This window comes from Spinacia oleracea, chromosome 4, assembly GCF_020520425.1.
Source record: "Spinacia oleracea cultivar Varoflay chromosome 4, BTI_SOV_V1, whole genome shotgun sequence".
NCBI lineage: Eukaryota > Viridiplantae > Streptophyta > Magnoliopsida > Caryophyllales > Amaranthaceae > Spinacia > Spinacia oleracea.
In genome coordinates, this window is record NC_079490.1 from 147,548,241 (window position 1) to 147,568,396 (window position 20,156).

Consider the following 20,156-nt stretch of genomic DNA (forward strand, 5'->3'; position numbering starts at 1 on the left):
CTACAAAATACATAGTAACTCTTTAATACATATAGTTACTGTAATATGCATATAAATAGTTACTATTTAAAATCACAAAATAACTGTCGCGTGACGTACAGTTACACATATTGTCCATACAAATTACTCCATTGCCCTGGTCCACGCTAAGTTAGCGTGGACAAGGTTTGTATTAGTGTAAATACAAAATTTATACGAATACAATTGTACATCAATCGGGTAAATAGTATCCATAAAATAAAGTAGTTAATTAAAATATTTTTTAAAAGTTAATTTATTACAAAAAAAGTCAATTTTTTATCAGGTGATTTTTTGACAAATTTGACTTTTTTTTCCTTTTCTTTTTACAAATTCCCCTAATGTAAATTATGGTTAAATTACACTAACCAACTTTAATCATTTAATATACAAAGTACTTTCTTTTAACTTTTAAGTAATGCGACGTAGTATTAATTTCACTATAATTTTGACAACTTAAAGCCGAAAAGGTAAGATAGGGAATCTATACCCAAATTAAAATTCACAAACTCCCGCCCACTTTGCTCTCTTTCCTCACCTTACCCATTTTCTCTCTCCTACTCCTGCACTCTGTTTCCATGGCGGGTGACCCTTCATCTCCTGACCTCCTGTGTTACGAGACTCTTGATTTCGGTGTGCCGATCGAAGCTCGTGTCACCGGACTTGACGTTCTTCGTCGCTTTGAAGTAAGTTCAATCATTTTCGATTTCTTTGGTCGAATTCTTATTCGTTCTTTATTTGTTTAGTTAGTTTATTCGAACTTGCAAAAATCACGTTCTTCAATTAATTTATAACTCAAAAGAATAATTTGGTTGCGGTTTTAGGGTTTATGTTGAAGATATGTAGAAAGCAAAAGAATTATTCAATTGTGGTTTTAGGGTTTATGTTGAAGATTAATGTTCTTGAATTACACAATTAACTGATTTTACGAATCGAATTGAGATAAGCAATTTGTGATTCTTAAGTGATTTTTCCAATCGAATTACACAGAATCTTAAGTGTTTTACCAGATCTTAAGAATGCTTTACTTTACTAATGTACATTCTAATAGACAATAGTGGTGAGAAACATGAAAAGGAAAGTTGCAGTCATGCCCAAAGAAAACTTGAGTATATAGTTGATAGTGTTGTAGTAGATTTGCGTATGCTTTACCCTAAAGAATAAGCGAGTTCGCCACAATGTGATCACAATATGATGCAATTATAAAAATTTAGTTGATTAAATTTGCGGATACATACGCTATTAGTCTCTTGTATAGTAATATTGTTGATAGTATACCGTAACATATTTTGAGTCGCTTATAGTAAGTTCATTGTATAGTAATATTCTTGATCTTTGGTTTGATTTGATTAATGTGAAAATTTGATTTGATTGCCTATCTAGCCATGATTAAATAGTATTTGACATTCCCTCCCATATCAAATTCCAATTCCAATTCCAATTCCAGATCAAATTTACATTATTTGACATTAATAGAGATTGTGGATTTCATTCTTATAGGTTAATGATGGGTCAACAATTCCTAAGCCTGATGTGTTTACCCCGATCGAAAGAGACGACATTGTATCTCAATTGATTCATATGGCAGAGACCCTCAAGTTACCTAACACTAGTATATTCAAAGCAATGTACTATGTTGATGCTTTTATAGAGAAAAAGCATAGGAAAGTCAGAGAACAAAAAAGGCTTCAGTACCTCCTAGTAGCTTGTGTCTTCATTTCAGGGTATGCCAACTTAAACCTTTTATTTGTATTACACTTAAGTGGCCCCTTATAAAATCCCCTTATTAAACACAGTTTTTTTTCTTTGAAATTAGGGGCAGGGACAATTATCCTTTCGTATATGATTTCTATGATTCTCATGATACTGCATTTGAGGTAATATTTGCTCTTCCTTTTATTCTCATACCTAGGATTTTATATTATCTATACTCCATTTGATTTGATTTGAGATCAATCATGAATTAGGTAGCATTGGTTAAACAAGATATTTTGGAGACAGTGGGTGTGAAGTGTGGAATCACCTCTTTCGAGGCTTTATCCCTCATGATTGGGGAGGAGGCTTCAAGTGATATCCCACTTTTTTTGCTCAAGTTGAGCTTAACTGATGATGTTTTTTTCAAGTTTCCCCCATCCACTAGTCGCTGCGACGGTTAATTTCCTTGCGAGTACAATGCCATCATCTACAAAAGCAAAGGTTTTTAATATATTTTTTAAGCTGAATACATGTTCATTTTGCCTAACAGCTGTTTTCAATAATCAAGTAATAATTTGTATGTGTTTTCACTTTTCAGATTGTGAATGTCGTTACAAGCTCGGGCTACCATGCATTACAAGTGAAAGAATGTTTTACTTTACTAATGGACATTATGATGGACAATGATAGAGGGAAACTTGTAAAGAAAAGCTGCGAGCCTGGATCATATATGCCCAGTAACAACTTGAGGACATAGTCTTATGTAGAAGATTTGTTTAGCTGATTACCCTTGGTTGATACTTGATAGATACACTCTTTACTCTGACATGAAAATCTTGATAGTATTCCGTATTCCGTAACATACTTTGAGTTGGTTATATTAAGTCTATTGTACGTTACAAGGATGAATGTGGCCAGACAGACTGAGCTTCAGCTCAAGGCCTCAAGGCTCAAGGCTCAAGCCCGTGGGTCAACACTCAACAGCCTGATCAGCAGTTATTTAAGTTAAATTAGTGCTAAAAGTTTGCAAAACATTTCAAGCAACAGTGCCAAGATGTCCACATACCAATATACCATCAGACTTAAATTAATAACTCAAGAAGCCAATAAATAGTTAACTCTTTTGTGACAACTTACCAATTTAAATAACAAATAGTTAAAATTACATATCAAAGTACGTATGCTTCAAATTATTTCAACTTAGTAAAACAGAAGAATCAAGTTAATGATGCCACATCCCAGCAGCAGGCAACAGCCTACTTAATCATGCAATATTCTTCCTGCCATATATATGTAATATGTTCTAACCCGGAAACCATACAACACAGTAGACCTCGTCTATCAAAATTCAAAAGGGAAAAGAAGCTTCCAGTATTTGGTGCAACTAATTGAAACGGGAAAATAAAATACTTCTCCTATCATAAAAAAATTCAAGAGAAATTCAAAATTTATTCTTCAAAGATATGTTGCCACCAGAAATACTTGTACTAGTTTTGTTTTCTTCACTGTCGCCAAAACTTTATTATGTCTTCAGATTCTGGCAAACCACCTAGAAATTAGCTCTTTTTTTTAATCCAGCCAATTGGGCCTGGAAAAATGAGTCACATTACATTAGAGATTAGACACCAATTCACTTAAAGCAGCAGGCATAATCATGCAATGGGTTGGGTTAAATTAATTGCAAAGAATTCAACCGGCATTACAAATGGGATACAGTTGACAATGTAAATAATCATGTGCAGGATGAGTGTGAATAGTCCTATGTGATATGATTGACAATACAAATTGTGTATTCAGTTAGCTTTGACATTGACTGGAAACCCATTCTACTTTCCCTTTGTTTTTCCCCCCTTCAATCCCAATTTGTTTCCCTGATTCTGGTTGTATTGACTTGATATCATACGTGCACATTTCTTTCAAGCATCTAAGATAATAAATTCAATCAGTACTACTTTAGAGTTAAAGTAGCATCCAACAGTGTTGCAGAATTTTAACACAGACAACCCATTTTAGGTTCTAGTGTTATGTATGGTGGAGTCTGGAGTATTTAGGTGAGTTTGATTCTACTACTTCATAGAAAACGTAACATGTAAAAAAGGGAAGATTCGTTTTAGAACAAAATAACAAATGAAAACAAGCTCAAGTTAAAAAAATAAAAAATAAAGGGAAGCCATAGAAATACCTATCAACAAGGCAACATGGAAGGCAGTGCGTTATCTCAGGACGCCGTTGACCAGAAGCCAACCTGAAATTGGTACCATCTGGCAAGTCGAACACTCCAACCTCAAGGTTGAAGGGCAATTCTTCAAATAGAAGATCCTTAGAGTCATTAGTAGCACACCTGTTATAGTACGGAAAACTCTCATTGACAAAAAAAATGCAGTTCCTGTTGCCTTCCACCTTTGTGAAGATATTACTAGCAGAGGCAGCAAAAGAAAAATCATAACCCACAAAAAGAGATAGATCACCCAAGCTAACAACCTCAAACCAATCTCTGGTTTCTACCCTTAACTTGTAAACTTTGATTCGAGATTCAAGTATCCAACACTTTTCATATCTAAAAGGGACAAGCAAATATAAGCTACCAGAATCTTCTACCAATCGCTTCCTCCTTCGAAGCAATTGAATCCCTTCTCCGTCCATGTTGTAAATAGGAGGAGGTGCTGCTGCGATTTTAGTTAATTCCAATGAACAAAAGTCTACTGTAAAGGCTCTTCCTTTAGAATCAATAACACACAATTTGCCTCCCAAATTCACAATATCATCAAACCTAAAGTCTTTATCATCCTCCCCATAATTAATTACCCTCCATCCTAAAGGATCAGGGGCTAACTCACACCCCAATAATCTCAACAATCCAACTTTCCCTCCAGCTAAAAGGGCACCCACAATAATGACATTATCATCACTACTCATAGGATAAATAATACTAACGTAATTATAATTAGCTACAACAACTACTTTGTCAACAACCTTCTTACCACCATTATAAAATTGAAATCGGTCCAAGATTTTATCTTTTTTCTCACCACCTTGTTTATGGAAAGCAGCAACAATACCATAAAACTTTGAAATTGGAGAAACTGTAAAATCAAGCATATTTTTCACCTTAGAGAAATTTCCAAAAATAAACTCCCCGGCGAGATGCTGAGGAAAAAACCTTCCAGGAAGAAGCTCCTGAAACTCAGCAATCAATGGAGAAGACCAACTTCCCGATCCATAACTCCCACACTTATGCCGACAGTGGATTTGGGATTCATTGGGGTGAAGTGTATATACTGTTCTTTCTGTTAGTATAAAAGAAATTGGGCGTTCTCGGTTATCTGAATCATTCAAGGGGTAAAGTATTGGAGGTTCAGGAATGGTAAAAACCTTAACTTTTGATTTTGAGGAGAGAGAATTGCGCCATGTCTTGCAAACTGACCGGAATCTCAAAACGTCTAATCGGAATCGCAGGCGTTTAACGATTTCTGATAGAAGCTCCGGTGGGAGGGCCGACCAATCAACCACCCTGTGCCTTCTTCTTCTTTTGACACTTTCTCCTCCCATGACTCTTACTTTGTCACTTTGTTGTCTCCGGCGGAAATCCTCTTCCCCCCTTCTTTTTTACACTCGAGAGTCGAGTACATAAAAACATAAAAACTACGGAGTAAATCCTACGAGTAAAAGAGTTTGAGTGTCACGGAATCATGATCAGTCGCAGTGATATAATTTGGTGATATCAAAGGGTAAAAAACTAGTGCCCTACGGAGAACCCTCCCTTAAACGGTCAATTAAACCCCTCAATCTTTTTTTGTTGAAAGGTGGAATACTTTAAAAAAATTATACGATAAATATGATCAAAAATAAAAAATAATTAAATAATGGTTTACGGTTAACAGGGTAACTGTATCGAAACCGTGTTTAACCGTTTAAATGGTTAAGGTTTATGAAAATGTTGAACTGAAATTTTCGGGACGGTTAATCATCCATAAACACCCCTAGATTTGCATGAGAGATAATGCTCAGTCGCTCACATGATAGTTATGATCAGGGGCGGACCTACATAGCTTTAGAGGGGTCCAAAGTGACCCCATTACTTTTGAAAAAAAACTGTAAAATTGATATTTGGGGGTAATTAATTACACTTGAAATAGTTAAGTTATGCATAGTTAACTTACATTAATGATAATGAAATGTACCAATTGCCTATTAGTTTAGTGGTGATTGGGGCTGAACTTGGTAGGGAGAACTCGTGTTTGATCCCCGCAACAACAATTGGGAGGGGACTGGAACCTATCCACCCATAACTCGCCCCGAATCCGGATTAGCCCTAAGGGTGAACTGGGTGCTAACACCAAAAAAAAAAAATGACAATGAAATATACTTGAAGCATAATGGTTGCTTGAATACTATGTTACCCAAGTGACCAAGGTTCAAATCCTTTTAAGCAAAGTTAAAGATGATTTTTTTCATTTTTTTTCTTTTACTTGTCTCCTTCGTTGATCATCTAAATTCTTTATGTTTATTTTTTTTTCTTCATCGCTTTTTTTTTTTTTTTCTATAATGGTTCATGATTTTGCTTTTACAAAAACACAAAAAAATAATAGTGTTACTTTTTTTTCAAAAGTATTTTGTACTAGAATAGAAGCCCGTGCGATGCACGGATTAATATTATTAAACTATCACTAATTGTAAATCTTTTTAGAGGGAAAGATAGAGTAGGTTATCAATAATTTTACTTAACAAACATGCACCGCATAGGATATAAATGTATCATAGTTTTTATTATTATAGAAGTCTATATTTTAAGTTAATTTATTAAGCAACTCCGTTATCTTAATGAAAAATGACGATGATAGTTTATCACCTTCAAAGTTAGGTCCTACGTACTGGGCTCCATTTAATCATTTTTGTTGATCTCCATTTAATCTTATTTTGTTGTAATTTGGTGTTTGCTTCCTATAACGTGTTTGGCTTTAGTTTGACAATAGTCCAATCAAGATTACCCCTTCCAATAAGGTAAAGTAATGCTAATAATTACAGAGTACTCCGTATTAATTAGATGTTTATGATTAGCTAGAGTTTTTTCTAAAAATATTTGTTAGAAAAATAGAATATGGTCATATGCTAAGATCTTCACCTGTATGGATGTATTAATATTGACGCCCTTAATTCATACGATGGTAGGTCACATATTCAAATTCCCCTAATTCATTCGAACCTTAAAAAAAGTACGCACCAAAAAAATAATCTACAGTCCTATGATAAAGAATATTACTACAAACCAACTAAGATAATTTCAAAAGTTCAAGAACAATAGTTAATAGCGTAGGGGAAATTCTTCTTAAAACTCTATTGCAATACATTTTCTACATCCCACAGTCACACACTAATATCAACATGATTTAACATAATTAGAAATTTATAATACACAATTAAATAGTATTAAAAAAATGTACATAATTATGAATAGAAATTAAATATAGGGATATTTTTATTATGACACAACATATTGTCATATACTCCGTATGAATTACGTGTTACAAGCAAAACAATTCGCTGCACAAGGCAGACAAATTCGTAGGAACTATTATACCCCTTGAAGCACCACGAACCATTGCATTTACACGCGCAACATAATCAAGCAAGAGTATACAATTGTCCACCTTCAAGTATACCTTTGATTTACATGCCATGACACCACACATGGATGCAAATCCACAAAAACCCACATCAAATTTGATGTTCAACCAAGTATTAAGGAAGGGGATTGTTTGTTGACTGCCATCTTTTAAGAAAGCATTACCTCGGAACCCACTTGTAACTGTGCAGCAAGCTAGCTCAGCCACGGCAATCTGACTGCATTCATGAAGTCTTTCATTGATTTCTTCAGCCATAGCATCCCAATAAGAATTTGATATAATTTCCCCTTGAATTAACATAAGGGCGGGATCATCGGAAACTCAAACTTGTGTTTGTCTCTCTACATACCCATAGTTGATTATAGCCTGATGAACTTATAAGAGAATTAGATACGTTTAATCACAATCCTTAACTTATCCGAGCATCGTTTGATAACATTTGAAATTCTATCTTATTTTTAAAACCAGATAATTAAATCTTTTTTCTCTTATTATCTTTTACTTAACACTAATTTATCTTTTTAATTACTTCTAACAAAATTTATCTCTTATTATTTATTTTATTTTATTTTAAAAATCTGAAATATATTATTCTTTGATGACGTGGAAATCCTACATGGCGCTCCAAATGCTCTCCAAAAAACTCCCCTTTATATATATATATATATATTAGATTTTTAATAAGATATATTTCTAGTGGTAATTATTGTAATAAAGTAAATCTCATTCAAAGTATGAAAAACTCGTTTTTTCATTTTAAATTGAAATTGCGCCAAGTTATTGTTTGCAATTTGGATTAGGTGTTGAGTTTTATTGCTATGAAAATCCAAAATTAAAGTTCCTCAATCCTCCACATATTTTATTATACGGTTTTTAATATTTTTAGTACTTACCTCTCACCTTTAACCCTCTATAAAGAGCAAATATGAGAAATTAAAAAGCAAATCACAAAATTTTTTTTGGACCCCATTTATAAATTTCTGGGTCCGCCCCTGATTATGATTAACATGGATTATGATTAGTTGTTTAATTGATTGATCTATCAAAACGATTTTAATTTTTTTTTATTTCAAAAAAAATGAATTCGGAAGTTTATGAAAATGTATGTCTGCATCAGTGCATGAGACGAAATAATGAACTCATAAGGATAGTCTAACATTATTTATTTATTTATTTATTATACACCAGTTAAATACGGAGTAGTTGGTATGAAATAAAAATGTAGAATACATGGATTACTAAGAAATACTAAAAACTATTTTACCATCTAACTACTCGAAATAAGCGGCAAGTCAACTTGATGAGTCCATTCTATGCATCTAGTTTCATAATATGAACTTTGCACGTGACTTGGCCAATAAGTCAACCAAATCTTACTCCCAATTCTCCATTTCAACACACTTCCTTCCATTTCTTTGTTTAATCTCCATTTAACCTCTTCTCCATACTCATTCCCAGTGAAAACAAGCCCACCGGATTTCATAAATGGTCTATTTACTCTTGAATACCTTTTCCCTAAATCATCATTAGGTTTGTTATTAGTACATGCACCACCATTTAGCTTTGTGCTATAAACTTCAATCCCATTTGTATTATCATAAAAAACTGCATCAAATATTGCCGTGTTTCCCTCAACATCTTGGTCGCATCTCCAATTCTTCATCTTCATCTTTGTTGAACTTCTTGACATAGTTTTCACCTTTGGATTCTTCATTTTACCAAGACTACCTTTCACTAACTTTTGCATTTCAATTTCTCTTTCTGAATTAACTGTTGACTTCCCTAAACTCAAACTTGTTACATAATTAGACCCAATCTCAGGCCCAACCCAGAATTCAATTCTTGAGGGGAAATACAATTCTTCACAAAATTCTGTATCATTATTGTTATCTTCATTCTTACTAAACCCTAATTTAACCACATGAACTCGTATGTTATCAACACGTGCACTTACTTGGATATGGCCTTCAAAGAATTTAACTGAATATTCAAGTTGAATATGAGCCTCCAACTGCTGATGAGCTAGAGAATACCTTAGTGCCGATTCTTTAGCCCCAACAAAAAGGAATCCTTCTTTTCCATCACTAGACCTCATACGCTTCATAGCCCATATTGGAGCATAACCTTTTAGAAACCAAATACTTCCAACTTCAGAAGCGTAAAATAGCCCAACATTTGAAGGCAAAGGCAACAATGATGACAATCCCACTCGGATTTCTCTTGTAATCAACCATTTTGCTAACATGTACCCAAAGGCGCGTGATATACACATCTCGACATCAACACCAACAACACTCATGAACCCTTTCAACACAGCCACTTGGCTAATGCGTGACAATATTTCAAGGTTTGGAGACAATAAAGAATGGAAGAAGAGGGATCCCACTTCAGTAGGAGCATCACACGCACATAGCCAAAACAAGCGCGTGAATAACAAGAGATTGAAAATACTTGAGAAAGATTCGGGTGAATATGTCTCAAGGATCCTACTAATTGGGTCAAGTTTTACCTTCACGGGTTGAGTTCCATGGTGGGTATGGTCATGATAAGTTAATGGTGCACGGTTAATTGTTTCTTGCACAAGTTGAACAACAAGGGGAAGAAATGGCTTATTATCAGAGGAAACAAAACAAGGATTGGATAACCATAATGTCTTATAAGGCTCATTAGGATCGAATCCTTGGACACAAATAGAAAATGTTATACATACTTCTGTTTTTAACTCTGATGACCGCTCAGCTTTTAATTGAATCGATTGAGTCGAGTTTTCTTTTGTGGTAGTATTCGAAGAGGCAAGTTCAAAAGAGAGTTGTGAATTTGAATTACTCCATTCACATGAACTAGGAAGGTCACATATCCATGACCAAATATCCATTATTCTGAGAACGAGCTAGGTTTTAGTTTGAGAGTTGAAGGAATGAGTACATTAAAGAATTGTAAGATCGACGATGAGTTATCATATACATGCATGGATTTATAGAACTAATGAGTGATGTATAGTACGCCTACTTGTAACTAATTGTAACCACCTAACAAAATAAGGCTCTAAGGTATTAGAAAATCATGGTCCTTAGATATATAAGTCATATATACATACAACTTTGTATGCTTTCATTTAATGTGACAATCTACCAATAAATATGAAATTTATTTGCAAAAATAAATTAACGGCTATTATCCTTTCTATTTTGCATGGCCCGTGAATTTCTTATAATTGCTACGTAGGCTTGAATCTCATCCCTAATGTCTCATTACAAGTTGTCTTGAGTGGTGATGGAAAGAGAATGAAAAGAAGTTGACGTGGATATTTTGGACTTTGCCAAAATGGTTGAAGTAAGTGTAGGAAGAGGCCAAAATTCATCTTTGTAGTTTGTAACTTTGAATAAAGACATTTGCTACGTGCTAAATTTTGTACCACTAGAAGCTAGATATATAACTACATCTTCAAACAAAAAGGTTAGATAGACATAAATAGGATGATAGATTTATAGTATTTGATGGTATCATGTGGGGTTATACACTTTAGATTCCCCAAATTACATGATAATGTTTTAGTGTATGTAAATTGCTCAAAGAGGTTGGGATTTATAGATAACAACTTAAGAATTTAAGCTTTTACTCCCTCTGTTTCGAAATAATAGGGACACTTTGACATTTGATACTATTCATAAATTCAATTTGGCTATCATTTGTAATTTATGGGTAAGAAAAAACATACCCATGTGGCCATGTGGGGTTTTTTTGATTCGTGTTGATGTATACTTTATAATATCAACTTTTTATAATTTTTTCGAATACAAAATTGGAGATATTATTGTCCAAACATTATTGACAAACATGAAAATCTAAACTGTCCCCATTATTTCAAAACGGATGGAGTACTACGTAGTACTCCGCAGTACATTGGAAAAGTTATTAGTGTATGTAAATTGTCCCAAGAAAGTTGAGATTTGTAGGTAACAACTTAAAAGAGTATACAAATTAAAGTATGCGAAGTAATAACCGAAGGTGCCTACGTTAAAATATACTCCCTCCGTCCCTTAATACTTGCACCATTTTGACTGGACACAATTGTCAATGCACAACTTTGACCACCAATATCTTTAACTACATATTATAAAAACTTATAAAAATATTAATATTTCGAAAATATATATTAAGATGAAGCCAAAAATATATTATATACTAACCTTTGTTTTCATATACTAGAAATAAAATAGGGTCAAACTGAATTATGTGAATAGTGCAAAATGTCAAAACGGTGCGAGTATTAAGGGACAGAGGGAGTAAAAATAATATAAAAATAACCGAGGGTGAAAAGACTCTAACAGAGATTTATGCATTTTTTTATGAATTTTTTTAATTATCTATTACGGAGTAGTAAAATTTATGAAAATTTGATGTTATTAAACATTTTTTATACATAGCAAAAAAAATGTGATGAATTGAGGTGTATAGGCTTTCCAAACTGGTCAGTACCGCCGGATTGTTAAAAAAACCTTTTGGGCTCGGGTTAAATCTGATCGGTTACTTTCGAGTTCGGGTTTATAAATGGTTGTTCAGGACTTAGAATTTTCGATCGGGTTTGGGTCGACCCAAGCGGGTTGAGAAGTTTTAATACACGTATTATATTTTCATTAATTTGTATAACAAAATATATAAAATATGCGCACAAATTAACAAATTTTCATAAGCAATTAAGTTTATATTTAATCAAATTCCACCATAAAATGATGTATAATTAATATCAAAATCATATTACATCCAAAAATTGTATCAACAACGTGTTTATTATGCTTAAGATTTCACACAATCTCATTTGTTAATATAAATATAATACAACAATTTTCAATCGGTCGGGTACAAAATAAGTCTGATCGGGTTTTAACCCATTACTTTTCGGATTGTTCTGGTTCGAACAAAATCAGGTTACGAGTCACAAAATCTTGTTCAAGAATCAAGACCCAGTATTGATAGTGTCGGTTTCAGACCAGTATTGATTTTAATTTTACCGGTCTAAAGGTATGTGAATTTTCTAAAAGTCAAAATGTTACAATTAAAATAAAACATCTGAAGTACTTTGTATTAACTATGTTTTCTCCGTCTTATTATAGTTATACTAGTCTTATATGCACGCGATGCGTGCAAGAGCATTAAAAACATTGGTCACAACATTCATCTAAATTGTTTACAACATTATTGTTCAAAAGGTAATTTGACCCTTAAATTTGGACGGAGGGAGTAATAGGCAAGAAACATTGTTCACAACATTGATCTAAAGAAAAAGTTAAAATAATAACTATTAAAAAAAACATCTAAATAATGAAAAAATCGAATAAGCATGCCCTTAATTATATGACAAAAAAAATTAACCTAAATTGTATTATCAAATTAAAGAAATACACATATAACATGTAATCTATGTGGATTTTAAGTAGTATTGCACATATGAATACAACCATTAACCAAACAACTCAATTCAAATATTGCAAATGACTATTGTGGAGAGATTATATAAATTTATCTTTGATTGCTTCCCTAGTACGTAGAGATTGCATGACAAACTAACGAATATTTGTTTCACTTTTTTGTCATCTCGTATGTATGAAATATGAAAGATTAATGTGTTTGATATATTCAATTGTAATTGTGGCGATCATGGTCTATTATACGGTGGTCTACAAAATGTCATTTACGTTTATGATCTCATAAGTTCCCTTATAGAATAAAGATTAATGTGATAATTATACCCATAAGACCAATAAGTTGATTCGAGATCTCGCTATCAACTTCTTGGCCTAAAAAAAGTATTAAGTATTTTGATTTAAGTTCTTTTCTTTCTAAGAGGTGGAATAGAAAGTTTATTTCTTTGCTACAGCTCAAGGAAATCGTCGTAAACTTAAAAAAAATAACCTTAATAAGTGAAAATTAGTCTTGCACCAATTTCACATAAATCATGCCAAAGGTGCTGAAATTGGATTTTATGCTTTTATTTGAAACCGAAAGCTATTTCATATTCCATTCTTTTGGTAGATGGTCTTATATTTCAAAAGAGTCTAACATTCAAAGGGAGTATGCATCTTTCCTACAACAATCTAATTATGTTTATAATATGACAATTTAAGCTAATCAATTAAGCTCGTACATCACATCGTTCTATCCCGTCCAAATTCAACCCAAATCACCACTAAACCAACAAATCAATTGGTCCTTTGTTGTTTCTACATTATTAATAGAACTCATTTTGGAAAGTGCAAATTATTTTTCCCTTAAAAATAAAAAAATAATTGGATCTTTAGGGGGCGTTTGGTGGGGGTCTTTAGGAAAGGGAAAGGGAATGATGGAGTTTCATTCCATTTGTTGTTGTTTGTTTGGTGGTTTTTGTCATTCCCTTTACCCTATTTTCTTTTTCACTTACCCCTAAATTCCTCTACAATGATACCCTACCAACCCCCAAGGTTTTCCATTCCCCTTTCCCTTGACCACTCTCTTTTTGTAATAAATAATAAAATAATAAATAATAAATAATACGGAGTAAATAATAAATAACAAATAATTAATAAATAATAATCAATAATTAATAATTAATAATTAATAATAAATAATTAATAATAAGTAAGTACTCCGTAATAATTAATCATTAATCATTAATCATTAATAATTAATAACTAATAATTAATAACTAATAACTAATAATTAATATTTAATATTTAATATTTAATATTTAATAATTAATAATTAATATTTAATATTTAATATTTAATATTTAATATTTAATATTTAATAATTAATATTTAATAATTAATAATTAATATTTAATATTTAATAACTAATAATTAATATTTAATAATTAATAATTCATAATTAATAATTAATATTTAATATTTCATAATTAATAATTAATATTTAATATTTAATAATTAAAAATTAATATTTAATAATTAATAATTAATAATTAATAATTAATAATTAATAATTAATAATTAATAATTAATAATTAATAATTAATAATTAATAATTAATAATTAATAATTAATAATTAATAATTAAAAATTAATGATAAATAGTTAATAATAAATTATAAATTATAAATAATGAATAATATAATTCATAATTAATAATAAATAATAAATAATAATAAATATAAATAATAATAATTATTTATTAATAAATATTAAAAATTATTTTTTATTTTTTATTTATTTTGTTGTTTATTTATTGTTGATTTATTATTTATTTAATATTCATTATTTATTATTTATTACATATCATTTACTCAGTACTCCCTCCGTTCCTAAATACGTGTCCAGTTCTCATAAATAGCGTTCCCTTATAAGTGTCCAGTTTCCATTTTTGGACATACACCTTTCCCACCTTTCCATACACTTTTCCCACTTTTCTATAAATCATTATTACTTTTTCTTACACATTCTACACTTTTACCACTTTTCAATCACCACATCCCCTTTTATGTATACTTTATTAATAAACAATTATCTACTTTTTCCTTTCCCTAAATAAAACATTCTCAATCATTACCTCTTACATACCATTCAATTTTATTAATTACCGTGTAAATGTCTAAAGTGGACACATATTTAGAAACAGATGCGGTATTATTTACGGTTTTTTCATGAAATGCCCCTGAGGTTTTAAAAAACGCACCAAATACCCTCGCCTGTTTCGATTCACATAATATACCCCTATTTTTTTCCAAGTTTGCACCAAATACCCCTTAACTGACCTTCCGTTAGTCCTCCGTTAAGTCGTGTTTATAATTCACAGTATACCCCTTTTTATAAACTTAATGCATAATATACACCTACTTTAAAATTAAGTTGCACTATATACCCAAATTGCAGGAATTTGAATTTAACGGCTAGTTTTTAAACCTAGGAAGCAAAATATAGCCGTTATGTTCTTGCTGCCTATAAATGCTACTAGTGTTCACCTCACTTGCATACTTTCCCCTCTCCAAATTAGCCATGAGCTCTCATTCAAAAACCGAATCTTCTTCCATCCCAAATTTAGCATACATTAGAGTTCCTAATAAAAATTGCTATTGCGGGAGAAGATTTGCAATTAGGAGCTCGGAAACGGCAAAAAATCCGCAAAAGCTTTACTACAAGTGTGATCCTTGTGATAATTTCAAATGGTGCAAAGGTTTTCTTGAGCACACAAGTGATGAAGTTCAGAGCAAGGGAAACAGAGATGATGAAAACAGGGGAATGCAAGAACAAAGCTGGGGAATGCAAGAACAGAGCAGGGGAATGCATGAAGAGTTGAAGCTATTGAAGAAGAAGATCAAACAACAGAAACAGCAAATCAATTTTGCAATAAAAATTGGTGTATTAATGTTTGCATTTCTGATTTGGATAGCAATGAAGTAAAGTTGTAACAAATTTCATGAAATAAAGAGACTTTGTTCCATAAATACTTGTTCAAGCAAATAAGATTTACATAAACTGAACTTTAAGTGGACAAACACCACTGAACTGCACAAAAAGAGGTGTTCTAAGCATTTCACAGTTTCCAAAAAATGATCTCTGCACAACTGTTTCCAAAAACTGATTCTAACTAAACTGATTCTGACTAAACTGATTTGACTAAGTTAGTTTAGCTTTGTGCACTACAATTCACAAAATATAGCCAACTGAGGTGACTATGCAGCTGCCTTTGACCTCTTCCTTGTGTTTGGTCCCCCATTTGATGTACTTGCTCCTGCTGCACCACTCTTTGAAGTGCTTGGTCCAGTGGCACTTGTTCCTCCACTCTTGCATGTTCTTGAGTTGTGACCAAACTCTCTACACTTTCCACATTTCACATTTGTGTTCCTCTTCCCTTTCTTTGGTTCATTTGCCCCTCTCTTTCTCTTCTTAGCAGGTCTGCCAGATGGTCTTTTGATGGTTGGAGGCTGAATGGAAGGAAGGCCAAAGTCAGGCCACTGAGATGGATCTGCCATAGGATGAATATGTTCTGCATAGGTTAGCTTGTATGCAGCAGCCTTGAACCATGGGGATATGAAATCATGGGGGTTCATCCTTTGGTCATATATGACCCTCAGTGCATGCTTGCAGGGGATTCCACAGATCTGCCACTTCCCACAGGCACAACTTCTTGTTGCAAGCCTAATTGGGAAGTTGACATGTCCATCCCTAACCTCAAATTCACCCCCTCCACATGCTGTGGCATAACATAACCTGGACTCAGCTGTCCTCTCCTCTAACTCTTTCAATGCATATGCAGTGAGCTGACCTTCCTCCATGTCAACTGCCTTGTCAAATCTAGCCCCCACCCTCTGCATACACCAACTTCTGATTGCTGTACACCAGACATTAAACAACAAACAACAAGTTCAGGGGTATATTATGCATGAATATGATTAAACAACAAACAATAAGTTCAGGGGTAATATTATGCATGAATATGATTAGAAGAGTTATACCTTCCAATAATGAGAAGACAGGCATGTCTCTGAAGGGCTTTGTGCATGCATTGAATGACTCCACAAAGTTTGTTGTGTTGTGATCACAACAAACAGTAGAGTCAAACTTATGCCTAGACCACTGCTCAATGCAGCTGTTCAAGTATGCAGTGGCATTTGCATTGTACTCACTGATCTTTTCCATGGCCTTACCAAACACATACTCATTGTATGCATTAGCAGCTATCCAAAAGAGCTTGTGGAATGCAGATCCACTGAAGCCATTGTTCTTACAATTCATGTAAAGGTGTTGGCAGCAAACTCTCCTAGTTGCTCTAGGAAAAGTTTCTCTAACTGCCAACTCAACACCCTACACATCAGCAAACAACAAAAACAGGTTCATTAATATAGAAACATAAACATAAGAAAAAGTAAAGATCAGAAAAGAGTAAATATCAGATCAGTACACATACCTTCATCCTATCACTGATGAAGGTCCAATCATCTTTGTTGCAACCCTCCTGCTCAAACATTTGCCTCAAACATCTCATGAAGTAGGTCCAACTGTCACAACTCTCAGTGTCTACTATCCCATAGGCAAGAACAAAAATTTCATTGTTCCCATCTATGCCAACTGCTGTCAGTAGAATGCCCTTGTAGAAACCACTTAAATGAGCCCCATCTATTCCAATTATGGGCCTACAACCCCTTAGAAACCCCCTGACTTGTGCAGCAAATGAGAAGAAGCAAGCTCTGAATTTTGGGTTCACATCCCCATTACTGGCCCCCCATGTTATAAGTGCATGACTCCCTGGGTTTGTTTGCTTAATCATCTCAGCATATCTAGGCAACAACTCATATGCTTCAGCCCAACCACCATGCAGCTTTCCCTTTGCCATACTCCTGACCTTGTACAATAGCCTCTTTTTCACCCTCAACTGAAACTTCTCCTGTGCATACCTCCTCAATGTCTCCACTGGAATCTCTGGATTTGCCTCTATTTCCCCCAACATATGCTTACACAACCACTCAGAGGTCACCACTGGATTCTCCTCAAGCCTCCCACAAGTTCTGTGGGACCCACTGATCACCTTAATGGCCCAGCTAACATTGTCAAACAACCTACTGGCATGTATCCTCCAGTCACATGACTCCACTGCACACACTGCTGTGTACCTCCTATTGTCAGCCCTCTCAACACTAAGCCCAAACCCCTCCTGTATGCAGTAACTTCTCAACACTTCAAGAAATGTGGCCTTATCATGAAAGATCAACCAGGGTTCTAACTTAATGGACCCATATGGTTGATCAGTCCATATTTTTCCATTTTTATAGGCCTTGTCCATCTTTGAGGAACCATTTAGACAATCCTCAAACCCCAAATCAGGAATATCATCAGGAATCACCTCATCATCAACATCAGAATCAATCCAATCATTCAGAACATCCTCTTGTTCAGAATCTGATTCCTCATAATCAGAATCCTCACTCTCCTCTTCTGAACATATCTCACCAACATCAGCAAAAACCCCTGGTGTCTTAGACCTTCCTATACCCTTTCTCCCTTTTCCCTTTCCCTTGGAAACCCAAGTTCCAGCCTTCTTAGCAGTGACTTTGTTAACCCTAAACCCCTCAGGTCTAGCTCTGCCCCCCTTCTTTTTCACTGGCTGAGCTTGATCAGGTGGTGCTTGATTGTTAGGCTCATCAGTTTGGTTGTTCTGTGGTGGAGTGGGATTTTGTGGTGGTGGTGGAGGGGTGTGATGTTGTGGTGGAGAGGTGGGATGTTCTGGTGGTGGTGTGTGTTGTTGTTGTTGTGGTGGAGAGGTGGGATGTTCTGGTGGTGGTGTGTGTTGTTGTTGTTTTGGTTGGGTGGGTTCTTTCTGTGGTGGGGGTGGTGGGGGTGGTGGTGCAGGTTGTTTGGTGGGTTGTTTAGGTGGGGTGGGTTGTTTCTGTGGGGTGGGTTGTTTAGCTGATGCCCTCCTTTTGGGGGTTAGTTTCTTAGAAGCAGGCTTATCCTTGCCTTTTGACTTAGAAGCAACATGATTTGTGTGTTTGGGTGGGGTGGGTTGTTTCTTTGGGGATTCTTGTGTTTGTTGTGGTTGAGAGCAACCTGGAAACACCTCATCAGCATCATCTTTGCTAATGACTCTCACATACTCAACCTTCATGTCCTCACAATCAACAACAGGGACCTCCATAGCCACAGTGTACTCCATTTGTTCCTGTATTTCCCTCAAAATGTCCTCCCTTTCCTGTTGTTTCCTCATTGCCTCTTCCTCCTCTCTTTGAGCCCTCAACAGTTCCTCTTGTCTCTCCTTAAGTTGTCTCTCTTTTTCCTTTCTATGATTCTCAATTGTTGCAACAGCATTCCTAAACACCAATCCTGGTTTATCTGTTCCCTCAACCCAAATTTCAGCAGTGTCTTTACCCCAATTCCATCCCCACAGAAGCCTTAAAGTCTTATCATCATTCAATTCAACCTTACCACAAGGACCCTCAACATACAAGCTAAAGGTACTAGGCAAAAAAACATCTTGCTTAACTGATTCCTCAAAGATATCAAGAAACAACTTCAACAAACGATATTTTTCCATGTCTCCCACTCTAATATCAAAACTATGTGACCCATAACGTAGTAACAACCAAATAGCACTCATCCTAAAGGGAAAAAATAATGAAACTAACATCAATTTTCATTCCAACAACCACAATTGACCAATAACCAACAAGAAATTTGCGCAATTTTAAAAAAAAAAACTGACAATTTCACAAACCCTAACCCTAATCGATTTCGTGAAAAAAAAACAAGTTTACCAGCAAAATTAAACAGAGGAGAAGAGATTATTACCTGGAAGTAGACTAACCAACTTTAAAATTCCCGTTTCCTCTTCAACACTAACTCAACTGGAAATCGCCTCAAGTTTCTCCCTTTTTTGTCGCGATTGAAGCAAAATCACAACCCACGAACTCGCCTTTAAGGTGCGCAGCAAAATTCACAAAAATATTGAAGATCTACCCAGAATTTCTAGGGTTTGAGTAGGATTAGAGCTTGAAGAAGAACAGGGGAGAGGAGAGAGAAAGAGAAAAATGTGAACGTTTTTTTTTTTTTTTGGTCTTTCTGTGAAAGTGAAGGAAGTCAATGGCGCTAAACCAAAATTAAGGGCAAATAAGTAAAACACCACTAACGGCAGACTAACGGCGTTAGCTGACAGGTGCATGTCATGAACAGTACGGATAAATAGGGGTATATTATGTGAATCGAAACAGGCGAGGGTATTTGGTGCGTTTTTTAAAACCTCGGGGGCATTTCATGAAAAAACCGTATTATTTATTATCTTACTTAGGAGATAGAGAGAGGAGAAGAATGGACAAACCAAACAACATTCTTAAACAAA

The 20,156-nt window shown here is 34.2% G+C and overlaps 5 protein-coding genes across 5 annotated transcripts; 1 reads left to right on the forward strand and 4 right to left on the reverse strand.

Moving 5' to 3' along the window:
- Positions 1-474: 474 nt before the first annotated feature.
- On the forward strand, positions 475-2,598 carry LOC110802396 (uncharacterized). Its single transcript, XM_022007841.2, has 5 exons — positions 475-704; positions 1,519-1,742; positions 1,835-1,895; positions 1,986-2,214; positions 2,312-2,598. Exons 1-4 carry the CDS (start codon positions 597-599, stop codon positions 2,172-2,174), a joined length of 582 nt encoding a protein of 193 aa, XP_021863533.2. The 5' UTR covers positions 475-596; the 3' UTR covers positions 2,175-2,214; positions 2,312-2,598.
- Positions 2,599-2,820: 222 nt separating this feature from the next.
- On the reverse strand, positions 2,821-5,392 carry LOC110802398 (F-box protein SKIP23). The gene is made up of 2 exons (XM_022007843.2): positions 3,896-5,392; positions 2,821-3,301 (listed from the first exon to the last, which is right to left on the reverse strand). Exons 1-2 carry the CDS (start codon positions 5,260-5,262, stop codon positions 3,283-3,285), a joined length of 1,386 nt encoding a protein of 461 aa, XP_021863535.1. The 5' UTR covers positions 5,263-5,392; the 3' UTR covers positions 2,821-3,282.
- Positions 5,393-8,471: 3,079 nt separating this feature from the next.
- On the reverse strand, positions 8,472-10,385 carry LOC110778397 (uncharacterized). The gene has a single exon (XM_021982955.2). It carries the CDS (start codon positions 10,210-10,212, stop codon positions 8,605-8,607), a length of 1,608 nt encoding a protein of 535 aa, XP_021838647.2. The 5' UTR covers positions 10,213-10,385; the 3' UTR covers positions 8,472-8,604.
- Positions 10,386-15,847: 5,462 nt separating this feature from the next.
- LOC130472536 (uncharacterized) lies at positions 15,848-17,077 on the reverse strand. Its single transcript, XM_056843841.1, has 2 exons — positions 16,783-17,077; positions 15,848-16,658 (listed from the first exon to the last, which is right to left on the reverse strand). Exons 1-2 carry the CDS (start codon positions 17,060-17,062, stop codon positions 16,000-16,002), a joined length of 939 nt encoding a protein of 312 aa, XP_056699819.1. The 5' UTR covers positions 17,063-17,077; the 3' UTR covers positions 15,848-15,999.
- A 139-nt stretch (positions 17,078-17,216) lies between these two features.
- Positions 17,217-20,066, reverse strand: LOC130472006 (uncharacterized). Its single transcript, XM_056842411.1, has 2 exons — positions 19,610-20,066; positions 17,217-19,419 (listed from the first exon to the last, which is right to left on the reverse strand). Exon 2 carries the CDS (start codon positions 19,416-19,418, stop codon positions 17,217-17,219), a length of 2,202 nt encoding a protein of 733 aa, XP_056698389.1. The 5' UTR covers position 19,419; positions 19,610-20,066.
- Positions 20,067-20,156: the final 90 nt, after the last annotated feature.

Bases quoted from the DNA above. Each gene is read 5' to 3' on its own strand.
- LOC110802396 (XM_022007841.2), top strand. From the start codon at position 597: ATGGCGGGTGACCCTTCATCTCCTGACCTCCTGTGTTACGAGACTCTT. The intron at 705-1,518 runs GTAAGTTCAATC...TCATTCTTATAG, and splicing joins ACGTTCTTCGTCGCTTTGAA to GTTAATGATGGGTCAACAAT. The intron at 1,896-1,985 runs GTAATATTTGCT...ATCATGAATTAG, and splicing joins CTCATGATACTGCATTTGAG to GTAGCATTGGTTAAACAAGA.
- LOC110778397 (XM_021982955.2), bottom strand. From the start codon at position 10,212: ATGGATATTTGGTCATGGATATGTGACCTTCCTAGTTCATGTGAATGG.
- LOC130472536 (XM_056843841.1), bottom strand. From the start codon at position 17,062: ATGAATTGTAAGAACAATGGCTTCAGTGGATCTGCATTCCACAAGCTC. The intron at 16,659-16,782 runs GTATAACTCTTC...TCTGGTGTACAG, and splicing joins TGTCTTCTCATTATTGGAAG to CAATCAGAAGTTGGTGTATG.
- LOC130472006 (XM_056842411.1), bottom strand. From the start codon at position 19,418: ATGAGTGCTATTTGGTTGTTACTACGTTATGGGTCACATAGTTTTGAT.
- LOC110802398 (XM_022007843.2), bottom strand. From the start codon at position 5,262: ATGGGAGGAGAAAGTGTCAAAAGAAGAAGAAGGCACAGGGTGGTTGAT.